This window comes from Chiloscyllium punctatum, chromosome 8, assembly GCF_047496795.1.
Source record: "Chiloscyllium punctatum isolate Juve2018m chromosome 8, sChiPun1.3, whole genome shotgun sequence".
NCBI classification, from domain to species: domain Eukaryota; kingdom Metazoa; phylum Chordata; class Chondrichthyes; order Orectolobiformes; family Hemiscylliidae; genus Chiloscyllium; species Chiloscyllium punctatum.
In genome coordinates this window covers 102,848,820-102,870,683 of record NC_092746.1, presented here as the reverse complement: position 1 = coordinate 102,870,683, position 21,864 = coordinate 102,848,820, and the positions used below count along the sequence as shown (strand labels likewise).

General features: G+C 42.9%; 1 protein-coding gene across 4 annotated transcripts in view; it reads right to left on the bottom strand.

Moving 5' to 3' along the window:
- The window catches only part of larp4b (La ribonucleoprotein 4B), a 139,034-nt gene that overhangs the window by 23,263 nt on the left and 93,907 nt on the right, over positions 1-21,864 (bottom strand). For all 4 annotated transcript variants that reach the window (XM_072576176.1, XM_072576178.1, XM_072576179.1 and 1 more), the window contains 2 exons: positions 11,289-11,537; positions 10,227-10,272 (listed from right to left, as the gene is read on the bottom strand). In XM_072576176.1, the coding sequence (XP_072432277.1) occupies positions 10,227-10,272; positions 11,289-11,537 (295 nt within the window). The remainder of the gene's footprint in view (positions 1-10,226; positions 10,273-11,288; positions 11,538-21,864) is intronic.

The following is a 21,864-nucleotide window of genomic DNA, read 5'->3' as shown; positions in this document are numbered from 1 at the left end:
TCTAGGTGACATCCTCCGTGCTTGGGAGCCTACTGTGAAGCGCTTCTGTGATCTTTCCTCCGGCATTTAGTGATTTGTATCTGCCGCTTGCGGTTGTCAGTTCCAGCTGTCCGCTGCAGTGGCCGGTACATTGGGTCCAGGTCGATGTGTTTGTTGATTGAATCTGTGGATGAGTGCCATACCTCTAGGAATTCCCTAGCTGTTCTGTTTGGCTTGTCCTATAATAGTAGTGTTGTCCCAGTCGAATTCATGTTGCTTGTCATCTGCGTGTGTGGCTACTAAGGATAGCTGGTCATGTCGTTTCGTGGCTAGCTGGTGTTCATGGATGCAGATCGTTAGCTATCTTCCTGTTTGTTCTATGTAGTGTTTTGTGCTGTCCTTGCATGGGATTTTGTACATTAAGTTTGGTTTTGCTCATGCTGGGTATCGGGTCCTTTGTCCTACTGAGTTGTCATCTGAATGTTTTTGATGTATGGTAGTGTGGCTAGTCCTTTGGGTTGTGGCATGCCCTCACTCAGTTTTCTTTCCCTTAGGCATCTGTTGATGAAATTGCGGGGGTATCCATTTTTGGTGAATACATTGTATAGGTGTTCCTTTTTTTGCAGTTCTGGTGTAATGCAGTATGTTGTGGCCCTTTTGAACAGTGTCTTGATGCATGCGCCTTTCCTGTATACCTTTGTGGTGAATTCTCCGTTTGGTGTTCTCTGTACCATCACATCTAGGAATGAGAGTTGGTTGTCCTTTTTCTTCCTCTCTAGTGAATCGGACTCCTGTGAATGTAGCATTGATGATCCGGTGTGTGTTCTCTATTTCTGTGTTTTTAATGATTACAAAGGTATCATCTACATATCTGACCCAGAGTTTGGGTTGAATTTGCGGTAAGACTGTTTGTTCTCACCTTTGCATTACCGCCAAACCTTTGCATTTTCAAAAACCACCAAAGGTTTGGCGGTAATGCAAAGGTGAGAACAAACAGTCTTACCGCAAATTCAACCCAAACTCTGGGTCAGATATGTAGATGATACCTTTGTAATCATTAAAAACACAGAAATAGAGAACACACACCGGATCATCAATGCTACATTCACAGGAGTCCGATTCACTAGAGGAAGAAAAAGGACAACCAACTCCCATTCCTAGATGTGATGGTACAGAGAATTCACCACAAAGGTATACAGGAAAGCCCCACACACACACACACACACACAGACCAAGCCCTAAACTACGAAAGCAACCACCCCAACACACAAGTCTCATCAGACATTGTTCAAAAGGGCCACAACATACTGCAGTACACCAGAACTGCAAAAAAAAAAAACACCTATACAACGTATTCACCAAAAACGGATACCCCCGCAATTTCATCAACAGATGCCTAAGGGAAAGACAACGGAATGAGGACATGCCACAACCCAAAGGACTAGCCACACTACCATACATCAAAAACATTTCTGAACTGACAGCCAGACTACTGCTACCACTAGGACTCATAACAGCACACAAACCAACAGCCACTCTCCGACAACAACTCACCTGGACAAAGGACCCGATACCCAGCATGAGCAAAACCAATGTCGTGTACAAAATCCCATGCAAGGACGGCACAAAACACTACATAGGACAAACAGGAAGACAGCTAACTATCTGCATCCATGAACACCAGCTAGCCACAAAACGACACGACCAGCTATCCTTAGTAGCCACACACGCAGATGACAAGCAACATGAATTCGACTGGGACAACACTACTATTATAGGACAAGCCAAACAGAGAACAGCCAGGGAATTCCTAGAGGCATGGCACTCATCCACAGATTCAATCAATAAGCACATCGACCTGGACCCAATATACCGGCCACTGCAGCGGACAGCTGGAACTGACAACTAGAAGTGGCAGAGACAAGCCACTATAAATGCTGGAGGAAAGATCACAGAAGCGCTTCACAGGAGGCTCCCAAGCACTGAGGATATCACCTAGACAGGGGACGAAACGTCTGCAACACAAACAGCTCGGCGAACAGAACCACAACATTTCTGTGGGCCTGGAATCAGACGCAAGACTATACCAGGCAAGCAGAGTAGTTTCTTATTTAAAAAAAAGGCAATGGAATGCAAGTAATTAGATGATCGTTGAACAAAATCCCAAATGATAATTTTACAGGCAAAATCCAAGAGGAAACTCCCTCAAATATGCAGATTTGATTTAATTGTTTCTGCTCAATTCTGGTCTCAGGTGCTGTCAAATCTTTTTCCAGGAGCAAACAACCAAGAGTTTGAACAGTTGTTTAATAATCTGCAGTGCTAACAAACACCCTGACCTGGAAATTCACAAACTATAACATGAAGGGGACTCATTTCCTTAACTGCTCTGAATGAACCCCTTTTCTAGGGGGCAATGTAGTTGCTTCTGACCTCCATCAGGTCTCCTTTCAACAGAGCCCAAATGGTTTTTGAACTAAAATGGAACTTTTGCCCTTCTCATGTTCTGTTACATAGTTAATACTTTAAAAGGTTTTCTTCCTCTTCATAAACCACAATATATAAACAAACTTCATTATTGTCCCCATGTCCTTGAAAATCACCCACTCTATTAAATACTGAGTATGTTTGTATTTCACTTCAAACTCAGTTGTGATTGGTCATTACTGTTGCATGGATTGCAAACGTAGGGTCATAGTTGCAGAATAAGTAGCCAAATTCAGCTGGTTCAATCCAGCAAGCAGCCACCACATTTATATGTAGCATTATCTGGTTTATACATTTAAAACAAAAAGGGATATGAGCTCAAACGCTGGCAATTGGGACTAGTCGGTTTAGGATATCGGGTCAGCATGGATGAGTTGGATCAAAGGGCCTGTTTCTATTATATATCTGACAATAGATTTGTTACCTTTACTAAGCATTCAAAAAATCTAGAACACAAGTGAAATGAAAATTCATAACGTTCTCTACCAGCTACATTTTGCACAAGGCAAGTCAAGACTTAAACCATCACCAAATGGCATCGCCACGAAATGTACACAAGACTCCAGATCTAGTGCGCATCTTTCCACAAACAATTTAAAAAGGTGAGAATTAACCAAGTCAAAGCTATGCTTCTTTTTGAAGACCCAAAACAATTATTCAGCCTCCAAAGATCCATCATCGTAAATAAAACTATTCAATGATTTGCATGAAAATTTAAAAGGCATGGGTAATAAGTTTGCAGATGACACTAAAACTGGTGGTAAAAACAATAACTGCAGATGCTGGAAACCAGATTCTGGATTAGTGGTGCTGGAAGAGCACAGCAGTTCAGGCAGCATCCAACGAGCAGCGAAATCGACGTTTTGGGCAAAAGCCCTTCATCAGGAATAAAGGCGGTGAGCCTGAAGCGTGGAGAGATAAGCTAGAGGAGGGTGGGGGTGGAGAGAAAGTAGCAGAGTACAATGGGTGAGTGGCGGAGGAGATGAAGGTGATAGGTCAGGGAGGAGAAGGTGGAGTGGATAGGTGGAAAAGGAGATAGGCAGGTAGGACAAGTCTGGACAAGTCATGGGGACAGTGTTGAGCTGGAAGTTTGGAACTAGGGTGAGGTGGGGGAAGGGGAAATGAGGAAACTGTTGAAGTGCACATTGATGCCCTGGGGTTGAAGTGTTCCGAGGCAGAAGATGAGGCGTTCTTCCTCCAGGCGTCTGGTGGTGAGGGCGTGGCGGTGAAGGAGGCCCAGGACCTCTCGGTCCTCGGCAGGGGTGGGGGGGGGGAGGGGAAAGAGTTGAAATGTTGGCCCACAGGGCGGTGTGGTTGATTGGTGCGGGTGTCCTGGAGATGTTCCCTAAAGCGCTCTGCTAGGAGGCACCCAGTCTCCCCAATGTAGACGAGACCGCATCTGGAGCGATGGACACAATAAATGATATTAGTGGATGTGCAAGTAAAACTTTGATGGATGTGGAAGGCTCCTTTAGGGCCTTGGATAGAGGTGAGGGAGGTGGTGTGGGCGCAGGTTTTACAGTTCCTGCAGTGGCAGGGGAATGTGCCAGGATGGGAGGGTGGGTTGTGGGGGCGGGGTGTGAACCTGACCAGGTAGTCACTGAGGGAACGGTCTTTGTGGAAGGCGGAAAGGGGTGGGGAGGAAAATATATCCCTGGTGGTGGGGTCTTTTTGGAGGTGGCGGAAATGTCGGCGGATGATTTGGTTTATGCAAAGGTTGGTAGGGTGGAAGGTGAGCACCAGGGGCGTTCTGTCCTTGTTACGGTTGGAGGGGTGGGGTCTGAGGGCGGAGGTGCGGGATGTGGACGAGATGCTTTGGAGGGCATCTTTAACCACGTGGGAAGGGAAATTGCGGTCTCTAAAGAAGTAGGCCATCTGGTGTGTTCTGTGGTGGAACTGGTCCTCCTGGGAGCAGATACGGCAGAGGCGGAGGAATTTGGAATACGAGATGGCATTTTTGCAGGAGGTAGGGTGGGACGAGGTGTAATCCAAGTAGCTGTGGGAGTTGGTGTGTTTGTAAAAAACGTCAGTGTCAAGTCGGTCGTCATTAATGGAGATGGAGGTCCAGGAAGGGGAGGGAGGTGTCGGAGATGGCCCAGGTAAATTTAAAAGGTCAGGGTGGAATGTGTTGGTGAAGTTGATGAATTGTTCAAAACTGGTGGTACAGTAACAGTGAAGGTTTTCTAAGAATACAAAGGGATTTGACCAAAATGAGTCAAAGGTCTGAAAAATAGCAGATGGAGTTCAATCTGGATAAGTGCAAGGTATTGCAGTTTGTGCAACAAACAAGGGTAGGCTTCTTTAGCTAATGGATAGCATTGTAGGACAAGAAAGGACCTCTGAGCGTAGGTACATAATTCCTTAAAGTTCACGTCTCAGACAGGGTGGTTAAAAAGTTTAGCACACGTGCCTTCGTTGCTCAGTCCTTTGGAGTATAGGAGTTGGGAAGTCATGCTGAGGTTACACTGGATATGGTGAAGCCTCTTCTGGAATACTGTATCCAGTTCTGGTCAGAGTTATGGGAATGATATTACCCAGCTGGAGAGGGTTCAGAAGAGGTCTACCAGGATGTTGATGGATACGAAAAGTTTGAGCTATAAAGAAAGGCTGGAAATGCCAGGACTTTTTCCACTGGAGTGTAGAAGGGGGCAACCTGCAAAGACTTTTACAAAGTAATGAGCGGTAAAGATAGAGTTAATGGTTCTTGTCTTTTCCCTAGGATGGGGGATTTAAAGACCAGGGGGCCACATTAAGGTGAAAGGAGAGTTTATTTTTTTTAAAAAAGGCACTTTTTTTTTAATATAAACTGTGACTCATTTAAGAAATGAACTTCCTGGGGAAGTGGATTGGGCACAATTACAGCTTTTAAGACATTTGGATGGATACATTCATAGGAAAGGTAGAGGGATCTGGGCCAGGAGCAGATAGGTAGGACCAGTTTAGTTTGGGATTATGTTCAGCATGGGCTAGTTGGAAAAGTCTGTAATATGACAGATGATAATTCTTCAACCAAATTAAAAGTGTGAAGTTAGGATTTGAATTCACTTGAGTGTACAACTAATGAAACAGGATAATATGGATTTTGTGATATTCAGAGTGTCGGACAATAAAGCAATTGGAGGGTACTTCTGGGGGTAGTGGTGACCCTAACTGAGCCAGGAAAAAACTGGATAAACTGTTCCACCTGCTCCAGAGCTGTGGAACAACATCTGAACAGGCTGATTTGAAAATATGAAGCAGCACCTAGAAGCAACAATTAGAAGAGATGGGGAGCACAGTTGTGATGAGTGGACGAATAAGAAATGAACACCACTGGGAATATTGGTTCAAATCTCATCATGGCTAGTGGAAACTCAATTCAGTCAATTAAAAACAAAGTTTCAGCAATAGCAAAGTATTCAGTTTATGCAAAAAACACCTTTGAGGATGAAAAATTAGCTACCTGGTTTGGTATACAAGTGGTTACTCAACTATTCATAATTTCGCAAGTCACTTAAGTTAATTCAAGATGGGCAATAAATTCTGGTCTTGTCAGCATGGCCCACAAGGGAATAAAAGATGCTTCAAAAATTTATGAATTGAGAACATTTCTGTGAACAAGTGAGCAATAAAAGTCTTCTCTAATATAAATGTGCTGGTATCAGTTCATTTCTCGAGGGCACAAAGGTGGAAACCAGTGACTGAAAAATTATCCAAGAAAGAAGTCACGTTGTCATGAATGGAACAGAAGATCAATACTACATAACTAGCTAAATAGGTTAGGACTTAGAAAGACCTGTTTTGTCTCAAGTCAGATATTGATAGGTCTTAACTGAAACTGAATTATGGAAGAATAAATACTTAAAGTAGTTAATTTGACCAAAGGGATCAAGCAATCAGGAGGATATAAAGCAAGGTGAAATGCTCTTTTCAGCTTAATGTTTCAGCCAGTGACTTCTACACGTTTCCTGCTGACCCCCACCTCCTTCATTAGGAAAGGGTAAATGTAGAGTAATGGGCAATGTGTTTGGGTGGGATACCGTGGATTTGTTGGGCCGAAGAGCTTGTTTCCACACTGTAGGGATTCTATGATTCTAAGCAGGTAGGCAGCCAAACAGTACAGTATTCAGTCAGCAAAATAGAAAGTCAAACAATACTGTCAACTGAAGTGTTGGGAACTAAAATAATTAATTTAGCTCAATGTATCAGATTTTAAATATTCCATAAATTCAACATTTTCAGGGCCACTGGGGATGTATTTACCTCGAACTACGAAGGGAGCATGCCGTTAAAAAACAAACAAACAGTTGCATCTTATTTAGCAAGCTGCAACATGTTGGGAGGCCTACAACGATGAGACTAAAATTGGACAAATTCCACTCTATTTACTGGATTAGTCTGGGGAGTGCCATGATTGTACACCAAATAAACAGAACCACCAAAAGCAAGAGCTGCAGATCCCACTATTCCAGATGTTAATGTCAGTTTCTGTGGAATATTGAGCAAGAATACTGAGTTTAACTGTCAACACTACTGCAAAATCCCAGCCAAGTAGAAAACATTGTGCTGATTACGCGTCCAAATCGCCTCCATTTCTGCAGAACCAGGAAACATTTAATGCTACCTGGTTTAAATAAATTAGTTCATTCACATCTTTCATGTTTTACATGTCTAGTGACCTGCAGTAGCATTTTGTATTTCTTTGCCTCCAGAGGGCAATGTAAGACCATACAAGGCAATTAGGAATGGACAATCAATTTTTCCCAAATAAGCTTTGTTTCAAAAGTTGGAAAGCTCATGGCGTGTATTTGGAGAAACAAATATTCAAACTTTTAGTTCACTCGGTCAAACCCCAGGAAGCAGTGGAAGCAATCATTTACAGCATGTCTAACCATTAACACTTTGCCTCACACTGAGTGAAAGGCGTTTGGAAATCAATTTGTAAATTGTGGTGCAAAGATTTTGCACACTACAGGTAAAAATCATTAAGCACAGATTGTTCTGTTATAATGCATGGTTTGTCAACAAGAGTTCACCATAATTGACAAATTGGGGCCACCAACACATGTTCAAAACATGTTGGCTGTAACATGATTACAGCACCCAAGATTTTAAGCACTGTCTCTAAAATGTGGGGTTGCACCCGAACACAACCATCATATTATTTTTAAAAAAAACTGAATTAAGATTTTCTTCAGGTGGAGCCTGCGCTGCTTTGGAGGAGAGTCATACAGCATGGAAACGGACTCAAATCGGTCCAATTTCCCAAAGCAAACTAGTCCCACTTGCCTCCATTTGGCCCATATACCTCCAAACCTTTGCTATTCACGTACTTATCCAAATGACTAAATGTTCTAACTGAACAAGCCCATTTTGTATGAGAAACAAAAACAAATTGTGCAGAGCTCAGCAGGTCTGACAGCATCGGTGAAGAGAAATCAAAGTTAACATTTTGGGTCCAGTGACCCTTCCTCAGGGCTGACAGCAGCTAGGAAAATATAGGGTTTTATGCAGAAGGTAGGAATAAATGATAGGTGGGAAGAGTTCAAAAGAGAATAGTTTGACAAAAAGAGAGAAAGCCATCTGGCTATGAAAGTGATTAGCTATAGAGACTTAGTGGATAACAATGAGTTGTGGATTAACACAGATTACAAGGCCTGATGTGTGTGGGTTCAAACTAAAAAGGATATTGAAATCCATATGGAGTCCAGAAAGGAGGGGACAAGATGGAGAAGGCTGAAGAGCAGGTGATGAGTCAGATCTTGAGGGTCCTATTGACAACAGTGCTGGGGAATCCTAGGTTGATGAATTTGGAAGATGTTTGAAATGCTTGTCGAAGTTGGCATTATTGGAGATGTGTGACAGAGACAGAATGGGAGAGTAGTTTCTAGACAGGAAACAGTGAGGATGTATAGCCCAGAGAACTGTGGGAGTTGAAGGGTTTATACTGGAAATTAGTGGCCAGTCTATCTTCAAAAATAGAAACAGATGTTATGGAAGGAAAGGGAGGGGTCAGAAGTAGACCAGGTAAAAGAGAAGGGGGGGGCAGGGTGGAAATTGAAGCGAAATTGATAAACCTTCCAATGCCAGGTAAGAAATTTGTACGAGATTGCCCTCTGGGGGCCAGGCAAGACAATGCAAGGTCATTAGGAAAGTAGTGTTCAACAATACTACCCAAGGCCCTACCAGTAATTGTTCAAGTCAACACCTTTGTTTTACAGAAATGCAATATTAATATCTCTCATTTAGCCAAATGTAAAGTCCATCTGCCACTCTGCCGAGTGACCCAATCAATCAAGTTCCTTTTATAGTTTTATACCTCTTTACTGCCCACTAGACCAATTTTGCGGTCATCTGCAAGCTTACCAACTGCACGAAGATTTTCATCCATGTTATACATATATTAATGACAAACAGAAGTTGCCCTAGCACTAATCCCTTCAAAACACCTCCAGTCACAGGCTTCCAATTTAAAAAACCTTCCTCCACCACGTCTCCTCTGGAGAATCTAATTTTGTATCAAATTAGAAAGCTGTCCCTGGATCCCATGTGATCTAACTTTACTAGCTAGTGTGCCATATGGAAGTTATAGACTTTACTAAAGCCCATGCAAACATCTACCACGCTGCTCTCAACACTTCTGGTTTTTCCAAAAAAAAACTCCAGTTCGTGAAACATACAAATTCCCTCTCAAAACCATGCTGGTTTTCCCGATCAGTCCTTACCTTTCCAAAAGCATGTAAATCCTATCTTTCAAGATCAAACAACTTACCCACCAGCAATATCAGACTCCCAAATCTATAGCTATTAATCACTTTCCAGTCATCTGGCACCTCACCAGTGGCTATAGATCATTCAACCCCACAATTTCTTCCCTAACTTCCCACATTGTCCTGGAGATTTATCCACCACCTTGTTTAAGGCCTCCAGCATTTCCTCATGTGAGCTGTTTTCAAGGAATCAGTATTTCAATTTCTCTAGCTCCTTTTTCCACAGTAAAAGCAGACACAAAATCTTCACTCATCTCTCCCTTGTGATTTCTCTCAGATGACCTTGCTGATTTTTAAAGGGGCCCTATTCTCTCTCCAGCTGCTCTGCACGTACTTGTAGAATCCCTTCGGATTAATCTTTACCTTTTATCTGCCAATGCGCGTTCTCATCTCTCCTGTCTTCTTGATTGTCCTCTGAAGAATGCCCCTCTGCACTCTTATACTCAGGGGGTTCATTTGCTCCTCATTCTTGACCAGAGTCTCCATATCTCTATTCATCTATTCCATGCTCTTTCTAGCCTTGCCCTTCGTTGAGACAGGGACATAATGCCTCTGAACTCCGCTATCTCACTTTGATAGCCTCCTTATCAGAGGTCACTTTTCCTGCAGACAGTCTTGTCTAGTCAACTATTGCAAGTTCTTAACTCATACCACTAATATCTGCCTTACTGCAATTTAAAACTTCCACTTTTATGGAAGGCTTACCCTTTTCCATAATTCTATTTGCTTCAAAAGAGTTACGACCACTAGTCCCAAAGTGTCTCTGTACTAACAATTTTGTCACTTGCCCTGCCTTATTTCCTAAGGGCAGGTCAAGTTTTGTTGCTTTCCTAGTAAGTTCATTTACATATTAAGAAACTTTTCTTGATCACATTTAATGGGTTGATCAAGCTACTCCACAGAACTGAGTGCAATACCCTTCTACATACTTCGACTACATAACCCCCAGCACAATGAACTTTATATGGCAGTCATTATGTAAAGTTTCCAACAAAAAAAAACTTTTCATACCATAAACTTGTCTTCCCTTTTCTTCCTGTATCCATAAGAATTCTTCCTGAATTGAAAGAATAAAATTCCTTAAAAACTGATATCCAGACAAAAATCAAGTTTTATACATCTCTCAGATCACAAATGACCATTTTAATGTCTTTGATCGTTAATTAAAGAGGGGCTTTCCAAGATTACTTGACCCACCCCAAAATACTTCATCAGGATTAAGCTACTCAAAGTGTTATTTTATTTAGATGATTTTACATAATATATGTGCGGTGGTGTACAATTATGAGGCAATAGACAAAAAATGGAGTTCTTGCAAGTAGCGTGGTTATGAGCAATAGGGCAGAGAAGGTCATAGAGGTTAGCATGGATAAAAGATCAACATTGGCATGAAACAGTATTCATGAATGGTCCTTCTCCAGATTACGTGGAGTTTCCATGAATCTGTGCGAGGGTCTCAATTGTTTTACAATTTACCTTGAACTGGAGTGAAGGCAAGGCAATTGAATGGACAGATGACAAGATTGGTTGGAACACAGGTTGTATAGAATACATAAAAAATAAACTACATTTATATAGACACCTGGCACTGTGCGCAGCTTTGGTCTAGATTTAAAAACTATGAAATGCATTGGAGGCAGCTCAAAAGGAGGTTTACTAAATTGTGCAGGCTGTCTCAAAAGATTGGACAGACTAAGTTGGTTTCCACTGGAGCTTACAAGACTAACTCATGAACTGATTGAAGTACATAGGATTGAGAATGTGGAAATAATGTTGTCTTGTGACAGAATTCAGATTAAGGGTCACTTTGATAAATTAGAGATTAACATTTTCTGACACTAGAGATCATAGAGGAATCACTGAACATCTTAAAAATGGACACAGATTATTACAAGGGAATCAAAGACTACCAGCTGAATGGGAATGTAGAAGACAAAGCGAATTTATTGATTAGCACAAGTAGTTTGAAGGTCTAAGTAGTCTACTTCCACTTCACACATTTAGATCATTAAGACAAAGCTGTCTAAAGTACAAAAATGAGGATTACTTCCTATCTCAGTTATTCAGATTTACCTTCCTCGGCCCATGCTGGGTGATGAATCAGCACTGATTTGCTCTGACCTTCCAATTGCAAAATCTCTCTTATAACCTGCACTACTATGGATCCGTGTCCTGTTTGGTCCAGCTGGTCGCATCTGTGGACTTCGAACACCATTCAACAAACGATCCGTAGAAAAATTGAATATCGTTGGGCTTTCCAAAAGTCCTGGACCACGGTCAGTGTTCGGCAGTGTGGGGCGCAGATGCGTTTTGCTGTGGTTCCTACCAGAAATAAAAATAACTTTTACTTATCTAAAAAAAATGCATCAAGTTAATACTTTCGATTGGATGTTAACTTTCCTGCTGCTGTTTACAAGTTTAGAAATCAGCACAATTTAGTACTTCACTACAAAAAGTTATTTCACTAAGTAGTAGAAAGGAAGACTTATAGGCTACCCAAAGTGAAGAGAAGTTAAATAGAAAACATCATGTCTGGTGATAAATCATGCTCCAAGTACATTGACATGACCCTGTGTAATTTCTGACCCCAGCCCCAAGGCTAATCGGTACTAAAACCACTGCTACTTAAGAGACTAGCATTAAGGACTTAAACAAAAATCTTTTGCACAAATTCCCCTCCTATCAACAAAATGAAACAGCAGCATGTGATTCTCTATACACCTGTAACAATTAAGAACAATTGAAAAGATCACGTACAGGTCACTATGCAAACTGCACAATTATCTAAAGCCTTATTGCAGTAGTGCAAGTTGCAGTGTGATCTTTGGCTACTCCTTAACCCAATGCAGTCAGTGACCTTCCACTGTCTTGTCTTGAGCCCAGACTTCCTGAAACCTGTTAAAACACATCTTTGCTGCCTTTGCACCAATATACATGGCTTTACAATGTAACTTCCTTGGCGTGCAGTTGCAGATAAAACAAACCAGACAACTTTAAACTCTACTTGCCATCATAGCAACTTAGCCTTCTCCAGAATAAGATTACCCTTCACTTTAGGGTTTAGTATCATATTTGGAACATTACCTAAACAAATTGAGACATCAGGCCAAAAATATATACTTTAAAACCAGCATTTCAGAGTTTGAGCACTTTTGGCTTAATTTAACTTTAGACTCCAAAAATGAGCAATCTTTGCTGTTCAAACATGGATAATGTCAAAAGAAACATGGCCCCACACACCAAAGTACACTTTCAAGGCATTCCCATTGCCTTTATACAGTTTAAAAACCAATTATTAAACAAATTTGAATTAAAGCAATGGACCATAGATATTTACAAAAGAATCTTACTGAAACACAACATCGATATGTTAAGTGGGCAAAACACAAATGGTGGAAAGCATAAATTTGCTCATTTTAGAAGAAAAAAAAAGTTTTTAAAATGGAGGCACACTGCAGAAAGCTGCAATACAAGGACTGGAGTATTGTGCACAAAATTGCTCAGTGGTTAGTAGTGCTGCCTCAACACCAGGGTCCCAGGTTCAATTCCAGCCTCTGGTGACTCTGTGGAGTTTGCACGTTCTCCCTGTGCCAGCATGGGTTTCCTCTGGGTGATCCGGTTTCCTCCCACAGTCCAAAGATGTGCAGGTCAGGTGAACTGGCCATGCTAAATTGCCCATAGTATTAGGTGCATTAGTCAGAGGGAAGTGAGTCTGGGTGGGTTACTCAGGGTCGGTGTGGACAAGTTGGGCCAAAGGGCCTGTTTCCACACTGTAGGAAATCTAATCTAAAAAACAGGTGCAGCAGGTCGTCGGGAAAGCTAATAAAACATTGGCCCTCATTTCAAGGGGTTGAGTATAACAGAAGTCTTAGTGCAACTCTCAAAGAGGTACTGGTGAGACCAAACCTGGAGTACTGGAGCAGTTTTAGCTCCCTTAAGTAAAAGGTATCACTGCATTGGAGGCAGGTGAAAGGAGGATCATGGAAATAAAAAAAGTGAAGGAAGAAAGCAGGCGCTTGCAGCTGCTCAAGTTGAAGGCTTGTGATTTTCTGAGCAACAGAAGATGTTTCATTTAAAATTTTTCAAACTTTTATAACCCAAATTAAGTGAGAGAGGTTTGGGGGGAATGAAATTGGCTGACATGGAATCTTGGGGAAGGCCTGTCCAGAGATTTTTCTTGTGTGCACAAAACTGAAGATCAATGTTTTCAACTTGTTTGTTGGGGATGACATTAGTTTAAACAACAGGGACCAGGAATCAACATTCCTTTACTCAGGTTTGGACACTGGAGAGCTGACATTTGAGGCAACTATTTTTTTGCTGAGAGGTTCAGCTAAGTGCTGTATTGTTACCATTATTGTCTTTTGTATGCTTAAAATTAAAAACTGGGTAAGGGAAGACTGTACAGTTTTTAAAAGGAGTTTCTTTTAGGCTTGTAAAATAGAATATAGTTTTCTCCCAGCATATGTCATCTGTAATTAGTCTGCAAACACTGGATTGGAGAAGGATGCAGGTCTTATCAGGCAAATTTAAGTCAGCAGATTTTAAGGGGCATTTGTGGTAGACAATAGAATGGTATTCTCCTGTCAGACGTGGGAGAGGATGGGAACAGTTAATTGCCCATGGAGACTGTCTGCATGTGGCATGTTTGGCCCCTTCCTCAGGGATGGGCTTATGCCTGAAACATGAATTCTCCAGCTCCTTGCATGCTGCTTGATTTGGTGTCCTTCCAGCACCCCACAGTGTCAGACTATTTGGATTAGCTGAAGAGGCAGTTATAGTCACTGAGCATACAGGACAGTGTGATGGTTAATAGATTTAGAAAGGTGGTTAAACAACATATTCAGATAAGTGACTGTCAGGACAAGCAGTAAGATAGTTCAGGAGCCCGTGGCCATTCCTCTTTTAAACAAACAGTTTTGGGTTCTTTTCAGACTGAGAAAAATCACGGTAGCCAGACCATGGGCACCAAGAATAAAATGTTAAGTGGGGTTCATACATTCAAAGATGGACAGCACAGAAACAGACCCTCAAGTCCAACTCATCCATGCCAACCAGATATCCCAACCCAATCTCGTCCCACCTGCCAGCACCTGGCTCATATCCCTCCAAACCCTGCCTATTCATAGACCCATCCAAATACCTCTTAAATGTTGCAATTATACCAGCCTCCACCACTTCCTCTGGAAGCTTATTTCATACATTTACCACCCTGTGTGGTAAAGTTGCCCCTTAGGTCTCATATCTTTCCCCTCTCACCCTAAACCTATGCCCTCTAGTTCTTAACTCCCAGACCCTATGAAGTCTTGTCTATTTCTCCTATCCATGCCCCTATTCAACCTCTTCCTATAGCTCAGATCCTCCAACCCTGGCAACAGCCTCAAATCTTTTCTGAACCATTTCAAGTTTCACAACATCTTTCTGATAGGAAGGAGATCAGAAATATACGCAATATTCCAACAGTGGCCTAACCAATGTCCTGTACAGTCACAACATGACCTTCTAACTCCTGTACTCAATACTCTGACCAATAAAAGGAAAGCATACCAAACTACTTCTCTATCCTATCTCCCTGCGACACCACTTTCAGTGAGCTATGAACCTGCACTCCAAGGTCTTTGTTCAGCAACAATCCCTAGGACCTTACCATTAAGTGGATAAGTCCTGCTAAGATTTGCTTTCCCAATATGCAGCACCTCGTATTTATGTGAATTAAACTCCATCTGCCACTTCTCAGCCCATTGGCCCATCTGGTCTAGATCCTGTTGTAATCGGAGGTAACCTTCTTCACTGTCCACTACACCTCCAATTTTGGTGTCATCTGCAAACTTACTAACTGGACCTGTTACGCTCACATCCAAAATCATCTATAAACTGAAAGTAGTGGACCCAGCACTGATGTTTGTGGCACTCCACTGGTCACAGGCCTCCAGTCTGAAAAACAACCCCTCCACCCCCACCCTCTGTCTTCTACCTTTGAGGCAGTTCTGTATTAAATTGGGTAGTTCTGCCTGTATTCCATGAGATCTAAGCTTGCTAATCAGTCTCCCATGGGGAACCTGGTCAAATGCCTTACTGAAGTCCACACTTCAATCACATCTACCGCTCTGCTCTCAATCCTCTTTGTTACTTCCTCAAAACAACTCAAGTTAGAGAAACATTGTTTCCCACACAAAGCCATGGTGACTATCGCGAATCAGTCCTTGCCTTTACAAGTACATGAACATCCTGTCCCTCAGGATTCCCTCCAACTTGCCCACTACCAACATCAGGCTCACTGGTCTCTAGTTCCCCGGCTTGTCCTTCCCACTTTTCTTAAAAGAGTGGCATCAGGTTAGCCAACCTCCAGGTCTTCTGGCACCTCACCTGTGACTATCAATGATACAAATAATTAAGCAAGAGGCCCAAATCACTTCTCTCACCTCCGAGTTCTAGCATACACCTGATCAGGTTCTGGGGATTTATCCACTTCTGCATTTCAAGACATCCAGCACTTCTTCCTCTAACATAGATGGTGACATCTTGAAAAATGTCCATTTCCCTACATTTTGGATCTTCCATGTCCTTTTCCACAGTAAATATTTGATGGAAGAGACTAGTTCAGTATCTCCCCCATTTGTCAAGATTAAAAAAAAAGGTTCCAAAGAACTCTCCTATTAAGGGTACACAGAAATTTGAGCCATAAGCTTGAATTCAGGACAGAAAAGTTGCATCCATGGTGCTAGGGTCAAGGATGTCTCAAAAAAGGTTGCAACATATTGGGGGGCGGAGGAGGGGGAGAGAGGGAGACTACGTTTAACACACATTAGTAGTGACATACTTAACAGTTGAGGCTTTGCAGTGAATATACAAAGTTAAATAGGTGGTTTAACAAGTAGACCCTCAAAAAAAAAGGGTAGTCATCTCAGTATATCACCCACCGCCACATGCTAGTGAGGGTTTTGGAGGGAGGGCAGTGGCATCATAAGCAGCAGTGAGGAGGCAGATGTGGATGGCTCAGAATTAAAAATGAGCCATTTAGATAGAAGTGGCAAGAGCAAGTTAGGAGAACAAACTAATTTGAAGAAAGAAACTGCATCATTTCAATGCAAGGGGTCTTTACAGGTAGAGCATGCTCAGCACCTATGGGAACATGTGACTGATATCTAAACTTGGAAGCATTGAACTGCTATAGGAAGGATAGAAAGTGAAGCTATATAAAGTGGAGCTCATGAAAGGATTGAAGGGGCAGTACTGTAGCCCCCACAATAGTCAAAGGGAAACCAAAGAATACATATGTCGTCAGATCTCAAGAATAACAGTATTGTAATAATAGGGAATTTTAGCTTTCTAAACATTTGAGTGTGAGCAGCAGCGGAGGTAAGATGAACCCGAAAGACTGCAGCTAAGGTAAGGCAGTTTTTTAAAAATTACTTACCAGTGGCGGACAACAGTGTTTTCCCTTTCACAGAAGGAACGGGAGTGGGAGCAGCGGAGAAAGTGACGAGGACCAGCTGGGAAGGAAAGCAGTGCTCATATATATCAGCAAGACAGCTAAACCAGAGACTCTACAACTGTAGTGTCTCCCACCCGCCCTCTTGGTGTTCAGGTAAGTCAGGTATGGATTCTAGGGCAGTTGCTTGCTCCTCCTGCAGCATGTGGCAGGTGAGAGACATGGCACATGTTTCTGCTGGCTACATCTGCGGGAAGTGCACCAAACTCCAGCTCCTTGGAAACGGTTAGGGAATTGGAGCAACTACGGATCGGGAGGCTGAGGGGGTAATTAAGAGGAGTTCCTGGGAGAGTTGGTCACTCCTAAGGCTCAGGACAAGAATAGATGTGTTACAGTTAGGAGGAGGAAAGGGGACAGAGTGCAGGGATCCCCTGTGGACATTCCCCTCAGCATTAAGTATACCGTTTTGGGTACTGCTGGGTTGAGGCGGGGGGGAATGACCTACCAGAGGAAAGCCAGAGCAGTCAGTTTGACAGTGAGAACCTTTTTCCACGTATGGAGTCAGCTATTACAAGGGGGCATAGCTTTAAATTAAGGGGGGGTAGATATAGGACTGATGTTAGGGGTAGGTTCTTCACTCAGCGAGTCGTAAGTTCATGGAATGCCCTGCCAGTAGCAGTAGTGGACTCTCCCTCTTTATGGGTATTTAAGCGGGCATTGGATAGGTATATGGAGGATAGTGGGTTAGTGTAGGTTAGGTGGGCTTTGATCGGCGCAACATCGAGGGCTGAAGGGCCTGTACTGCGCTGTATTCTTCTATGTTCTATGTTCTATGAGCCTGACACTGTGGCAAAGAAGGGAAGGGGGCAGAATAGAAAAGTACTCGTGGTACGGGAATCGACAGGAGATTTTGCGGTCAGGATCAGGATTCCCAGAAGGTATGTTGCCTCCCTGGTGCCAGGGTCCAGGAAGTCTCTGATCTGGTCTATAAGGTTCTAAAAAAGAAAGGGGGGGGGGGCGAACCGCCAGAAATCATGTTACATATTGGCACTAATGATATAGCCAGGAAAAGGATCGAGGATATAAAGAGTGATTTCAGGGAGTTAGGATGGAAGCTGCAAAGCAGGACCAGAGTAGTGTTCTCTGATTTACTACCAGTGCCACAAAATAGCGAGGAGAGGAACAGGGAACGGGTGCAGCTTAACACGTGGCTGCACAGTTGGTGTAGGAGGGAGGGCTTCAAATATGTAGATAATTGGGATGCCTTCTGGGGAAGGTGGGACCTGTACAAGGATGGGTTGCATCTGAACTGAAGGGGACCAATGTCCTGGGTGGAAGGTTTGCTCAAGTAGTTCAAGAGGGTTTAAACTAGTATGGCAGGGGGGTGGGAACCTGAGCTGTATACTGGAGGTGAGAGATGATGCAGATGAGGCAATTGCAAGAGGTAAACCAGCTAGTAGGAAGGATTTTCCGGGGAAGGAACCAAGGGATCAGTTAAAGTGTGTTTACTTTAATGCAAGAGTATCAGGAATAAAAGTGATGAACTTAGAGCATGAATCAGTATCTGGTGCTATGATGTTATGGTCATAACAGAGACATGAGTTTCTCAGGGGCAGGAATGGTTGCTGGATGTTCCAGGGTTAGAGCATTTAAAAAGAATAAGGAGGGGGGAAAAAAGAAGAGGGGTGTAGCACTACAAACCAGAGGGTATCACAGCTATAGAAGCTTCCATTGTCGAGGAAGATTTGCTTACCGAGTCAGTATGGGTGGGAATTAGGAACAGCAAGGGAGCAGTCACCTCTTAGGTGTTTACTACAGGCCCCCCAATAGCAGTAGGGAGATTGAAGAAAGCAAGGTCGGCAGATTTTGGAAAAGTGTGGACGTAGTAGGGTTGTTGTAATGGGTGACTTTAATTTTCCCAATATTGATTGGAACCTCCTTTGAGCAGAAGATTTGAATGGAGCTGTTTTTATAAGGTGTTCGGGAGGGTTTCCTAACTCAGTACGTTGACAGGCCGACTAGGAGAGAGGCCATTCTAGACTTGGTGCTTGGAAACGAGCCGGGGCAGGTATCATATTATGGTGGGACAGCATTTTGGTGACAGTGACCACAACTGCCTCACATTCTACATAGCTATGGAGAAGCAAAGGATTAGGCAAAATGGGAGGATATTTAATTGGGGAAGAGGAAACTATGATGCGATTAGACATTAATTAGGAAGCATTGATTGAGAGCAATTGTGTATAATGCCTTTAACATGGAACATGTGGAGACTGTTTAAGGAACTGTTGTTGCAAGTGATGAATAAATATGTCCCTCAGACTGGCTAGTGGTAAGATAAAAGGAACCTTGGATGTCAAGAGCAGTGGAGCTTCTCGTCAAAAGGAAGCTTACATAAGGTGGAGGAAGCTAGGGTCAAGCTCAGCTCTAGAGAATTACTAGCAGGCAAGGAAGGAGCTCAAAAATGGTCTGAGGAGAGCCAGGAGGGGGCATGAGAAAGGTTTGGCAGAACAGATAAGGGAGAACACAAAGGCATTTTACACTTGAGGAATAAGAGAATGGTCAAAGAAAGATTAGGGTCAATCAGGGATAGCATAGGGAATGTGTGCGGGGAGTCTGAGGAGGTAGGGGAAGCCTTAAATGAGTTTTTTGCTTCTGTCGTTACGAAAGAAACGAACTTTGTAGCAAATGAAACCTTTGAAGAGCAGGTGTGCATGCTGGAATGGATAGCGATAGAAGAAGCTGACGTGCTGAAAATTTTGTCAAACATTAAAATTGACAAGTCGCCAGGCCCAGACCAGATTTGTCCTCGGCTGCTTTGGAAGCGGGAAATGCAATTGCTTCGCCACTTGCGAAGATCTTTGCATCCTTACTCTCCACTGGAGTCATACCGGAGGACTGGAGAGAGGCAAATGTAATTCCTCTCTTCAAAAAAAGGAAATAGGGAAATCCCCTGCAATTACAGACCAGTCAGTCTCACATCTATCATCTGCAAGGTGTTAGAAAGGATTCTGAGGGATAGGATTTATGACCATCTGGAAGAGCATAGCTTGATTAAATGCAGTCAACATGGCGGGGGTGGGGGGGGGGGGGGGGGGGGGGGGGGTCCATGCCTCACAAACCTTCAGATTCTATGAGGGTGTGACTAGAAAAGTTGATGGGGGTCGAGCTGTGGATGAGGTGTATGTGAACTTAAAGGCATTTGATAAGGTTCCCCATGGTAGGCTCATTCAGAAGGTCAGAAGGAATGGGATACAGGGGAACTTCGCTGTCTGGATACAGAATTGGCTGGCCAACAGAAGACAGCGAGTGGTAGAAGAAAAAAAATATTCTTTTTGGAAGTCAGTGGTGAGTGATGTTCCACAGGGCTCTGTCCTTGGGCCTCTACTGATTGTAATTTTTATTAATGACTTGGAGGAGGGGATTGAAGGATGAGTCAGCAAGTTTGCAGACGACAAAGGTTGGAGGTGTCGTTGACAGTATAGAGGGCTGTTGTAGGCTGCAGCAGGACATTGACAGGATGCAGAGATGGGCTGAGAGCTGGCAAATGGAGTTCAACCTGGATAAATGCGAGGGGATGCATTTTGGAAGGTCGAATTTGAAAGCTGAGTACAGGATTAAGGATAGGATTCTTGGCAGTGTGGAGGAACAGAGGAATCTTGGCGTGCAGGTACATAGATCCCTTAAAAATGGCCACCCAAGTGGACAGGGTTGTTAAGAAAGCAGATGGTGTTTTGGCTTTCATTAACAGGGGGATTGAGATTAAGAGTAGTGAGATCTTGTTGCAGCTCTATAGAACTTTCGTTAGACCGTACTGTGTCCAATTCTGGTCGCCCTATTATAGAAAAGATGTGGATGCTTTGGAGAGGGTTCAGAGGAGGTTTACCAAGATACTGCCTGGACTGGAGGGCTTATCTTACGAAGAGAGGTTGACTGAGCTCGGACTTTTTTCATTAGAGAAAAGGAGGAGAAGAGGGGACCTAATTGAGTTATACAAAATAATGAGAGGCATAGATAGTCTCTGACTATCGACTCTATTTCCCAGGGCAGAAATGACTAACACGAGGGGTCATAGTATTAAGCTGGTTGGAGGAAAGTACAGAGGGGATGTCAGAGGCGGGTTCTTTAGAGTTGAGAGAGCATGGAATGTGTTGAAAGAAAAAAAGGTCTTTGGGGACATTTAAGAGACTACTGGACACGTATATGGCCACAAATTTGAGGGTGCATACATGAGGATCAGTGGTCGGCACAACAACATAGTGGGCTGAAGGGCCTGTTCTGTGCTGTACTGTTCTATGTTCTATAACACTATGGCAGTCCCAGTCTAAGGGCTTGGTTGGTGAGGAATTTCTTAAGTGATCAAGAAAAGTTTCTTAATATGTAAATGAACTTACTAGGAAAGCAACAAAACTTGACCTGCCCTTAGGAAATAAGGCAGGGCAAGTGACAAAATTGTTAGTACAGAGACACTTTGGGACTAGTGGTCGTAACTCTTTTGAAGCAAATAGAATTATGGAAAAGGGTAAGCCTTCCATAAAAGTGGAAGTTTTAAATTGCAGTAAGGCAGATATTAGTGGTATGAGTTAAGAACTTGCAATAGTTGACTAGACAAGACTGTCTGCAGGAAAAGTGACCTCTGATAAGGAGGCTATCAAAGTGAGATAGCGGAGTTCAGAGGCATTATGTCCCTGTCTCAACGAAGGGCAAGGCTAGAAAGAGCATGGAATAGATGAATAGAGATATGGAGACTCTGGTCAAGAATGAGGAGCAAATGAACCCCCTGAGTATAAGAGTGCAGAGGGGCATTCTTCAGAGGACAATCAAGAAGACAGGAGAGATGAGAACGCGCATTGGCAGATAAAAGGTAAAGATTAATCCGAAGGGATTCTACAAGTACGTGCAGAGCAGCTGGAGAGAGAATAGGGCCCCTTTAAAAATCAGCAAGGTCATCTGAGAGAAATCACAAGGGAGAGATGAGTGAAGATTTTGTGTCTGCTTTTACTGTGGAAAAAAGACAGGCGAGAGAAATCGGAAATAAATATTGATTCTTTGAAAACAGCTCAGAGTCTACTGCACAAACATACCCTTCAGTCCAACCAGTCCACGCTGAATGTAATCTCATACTAAATTAATCCCACAGCCCTCCAAACCTTCTTAAAATGAAGTCAAATCTCTCTCCAGGACACATTCAAATGTATGAGAAGGTCGAGAAAGAAA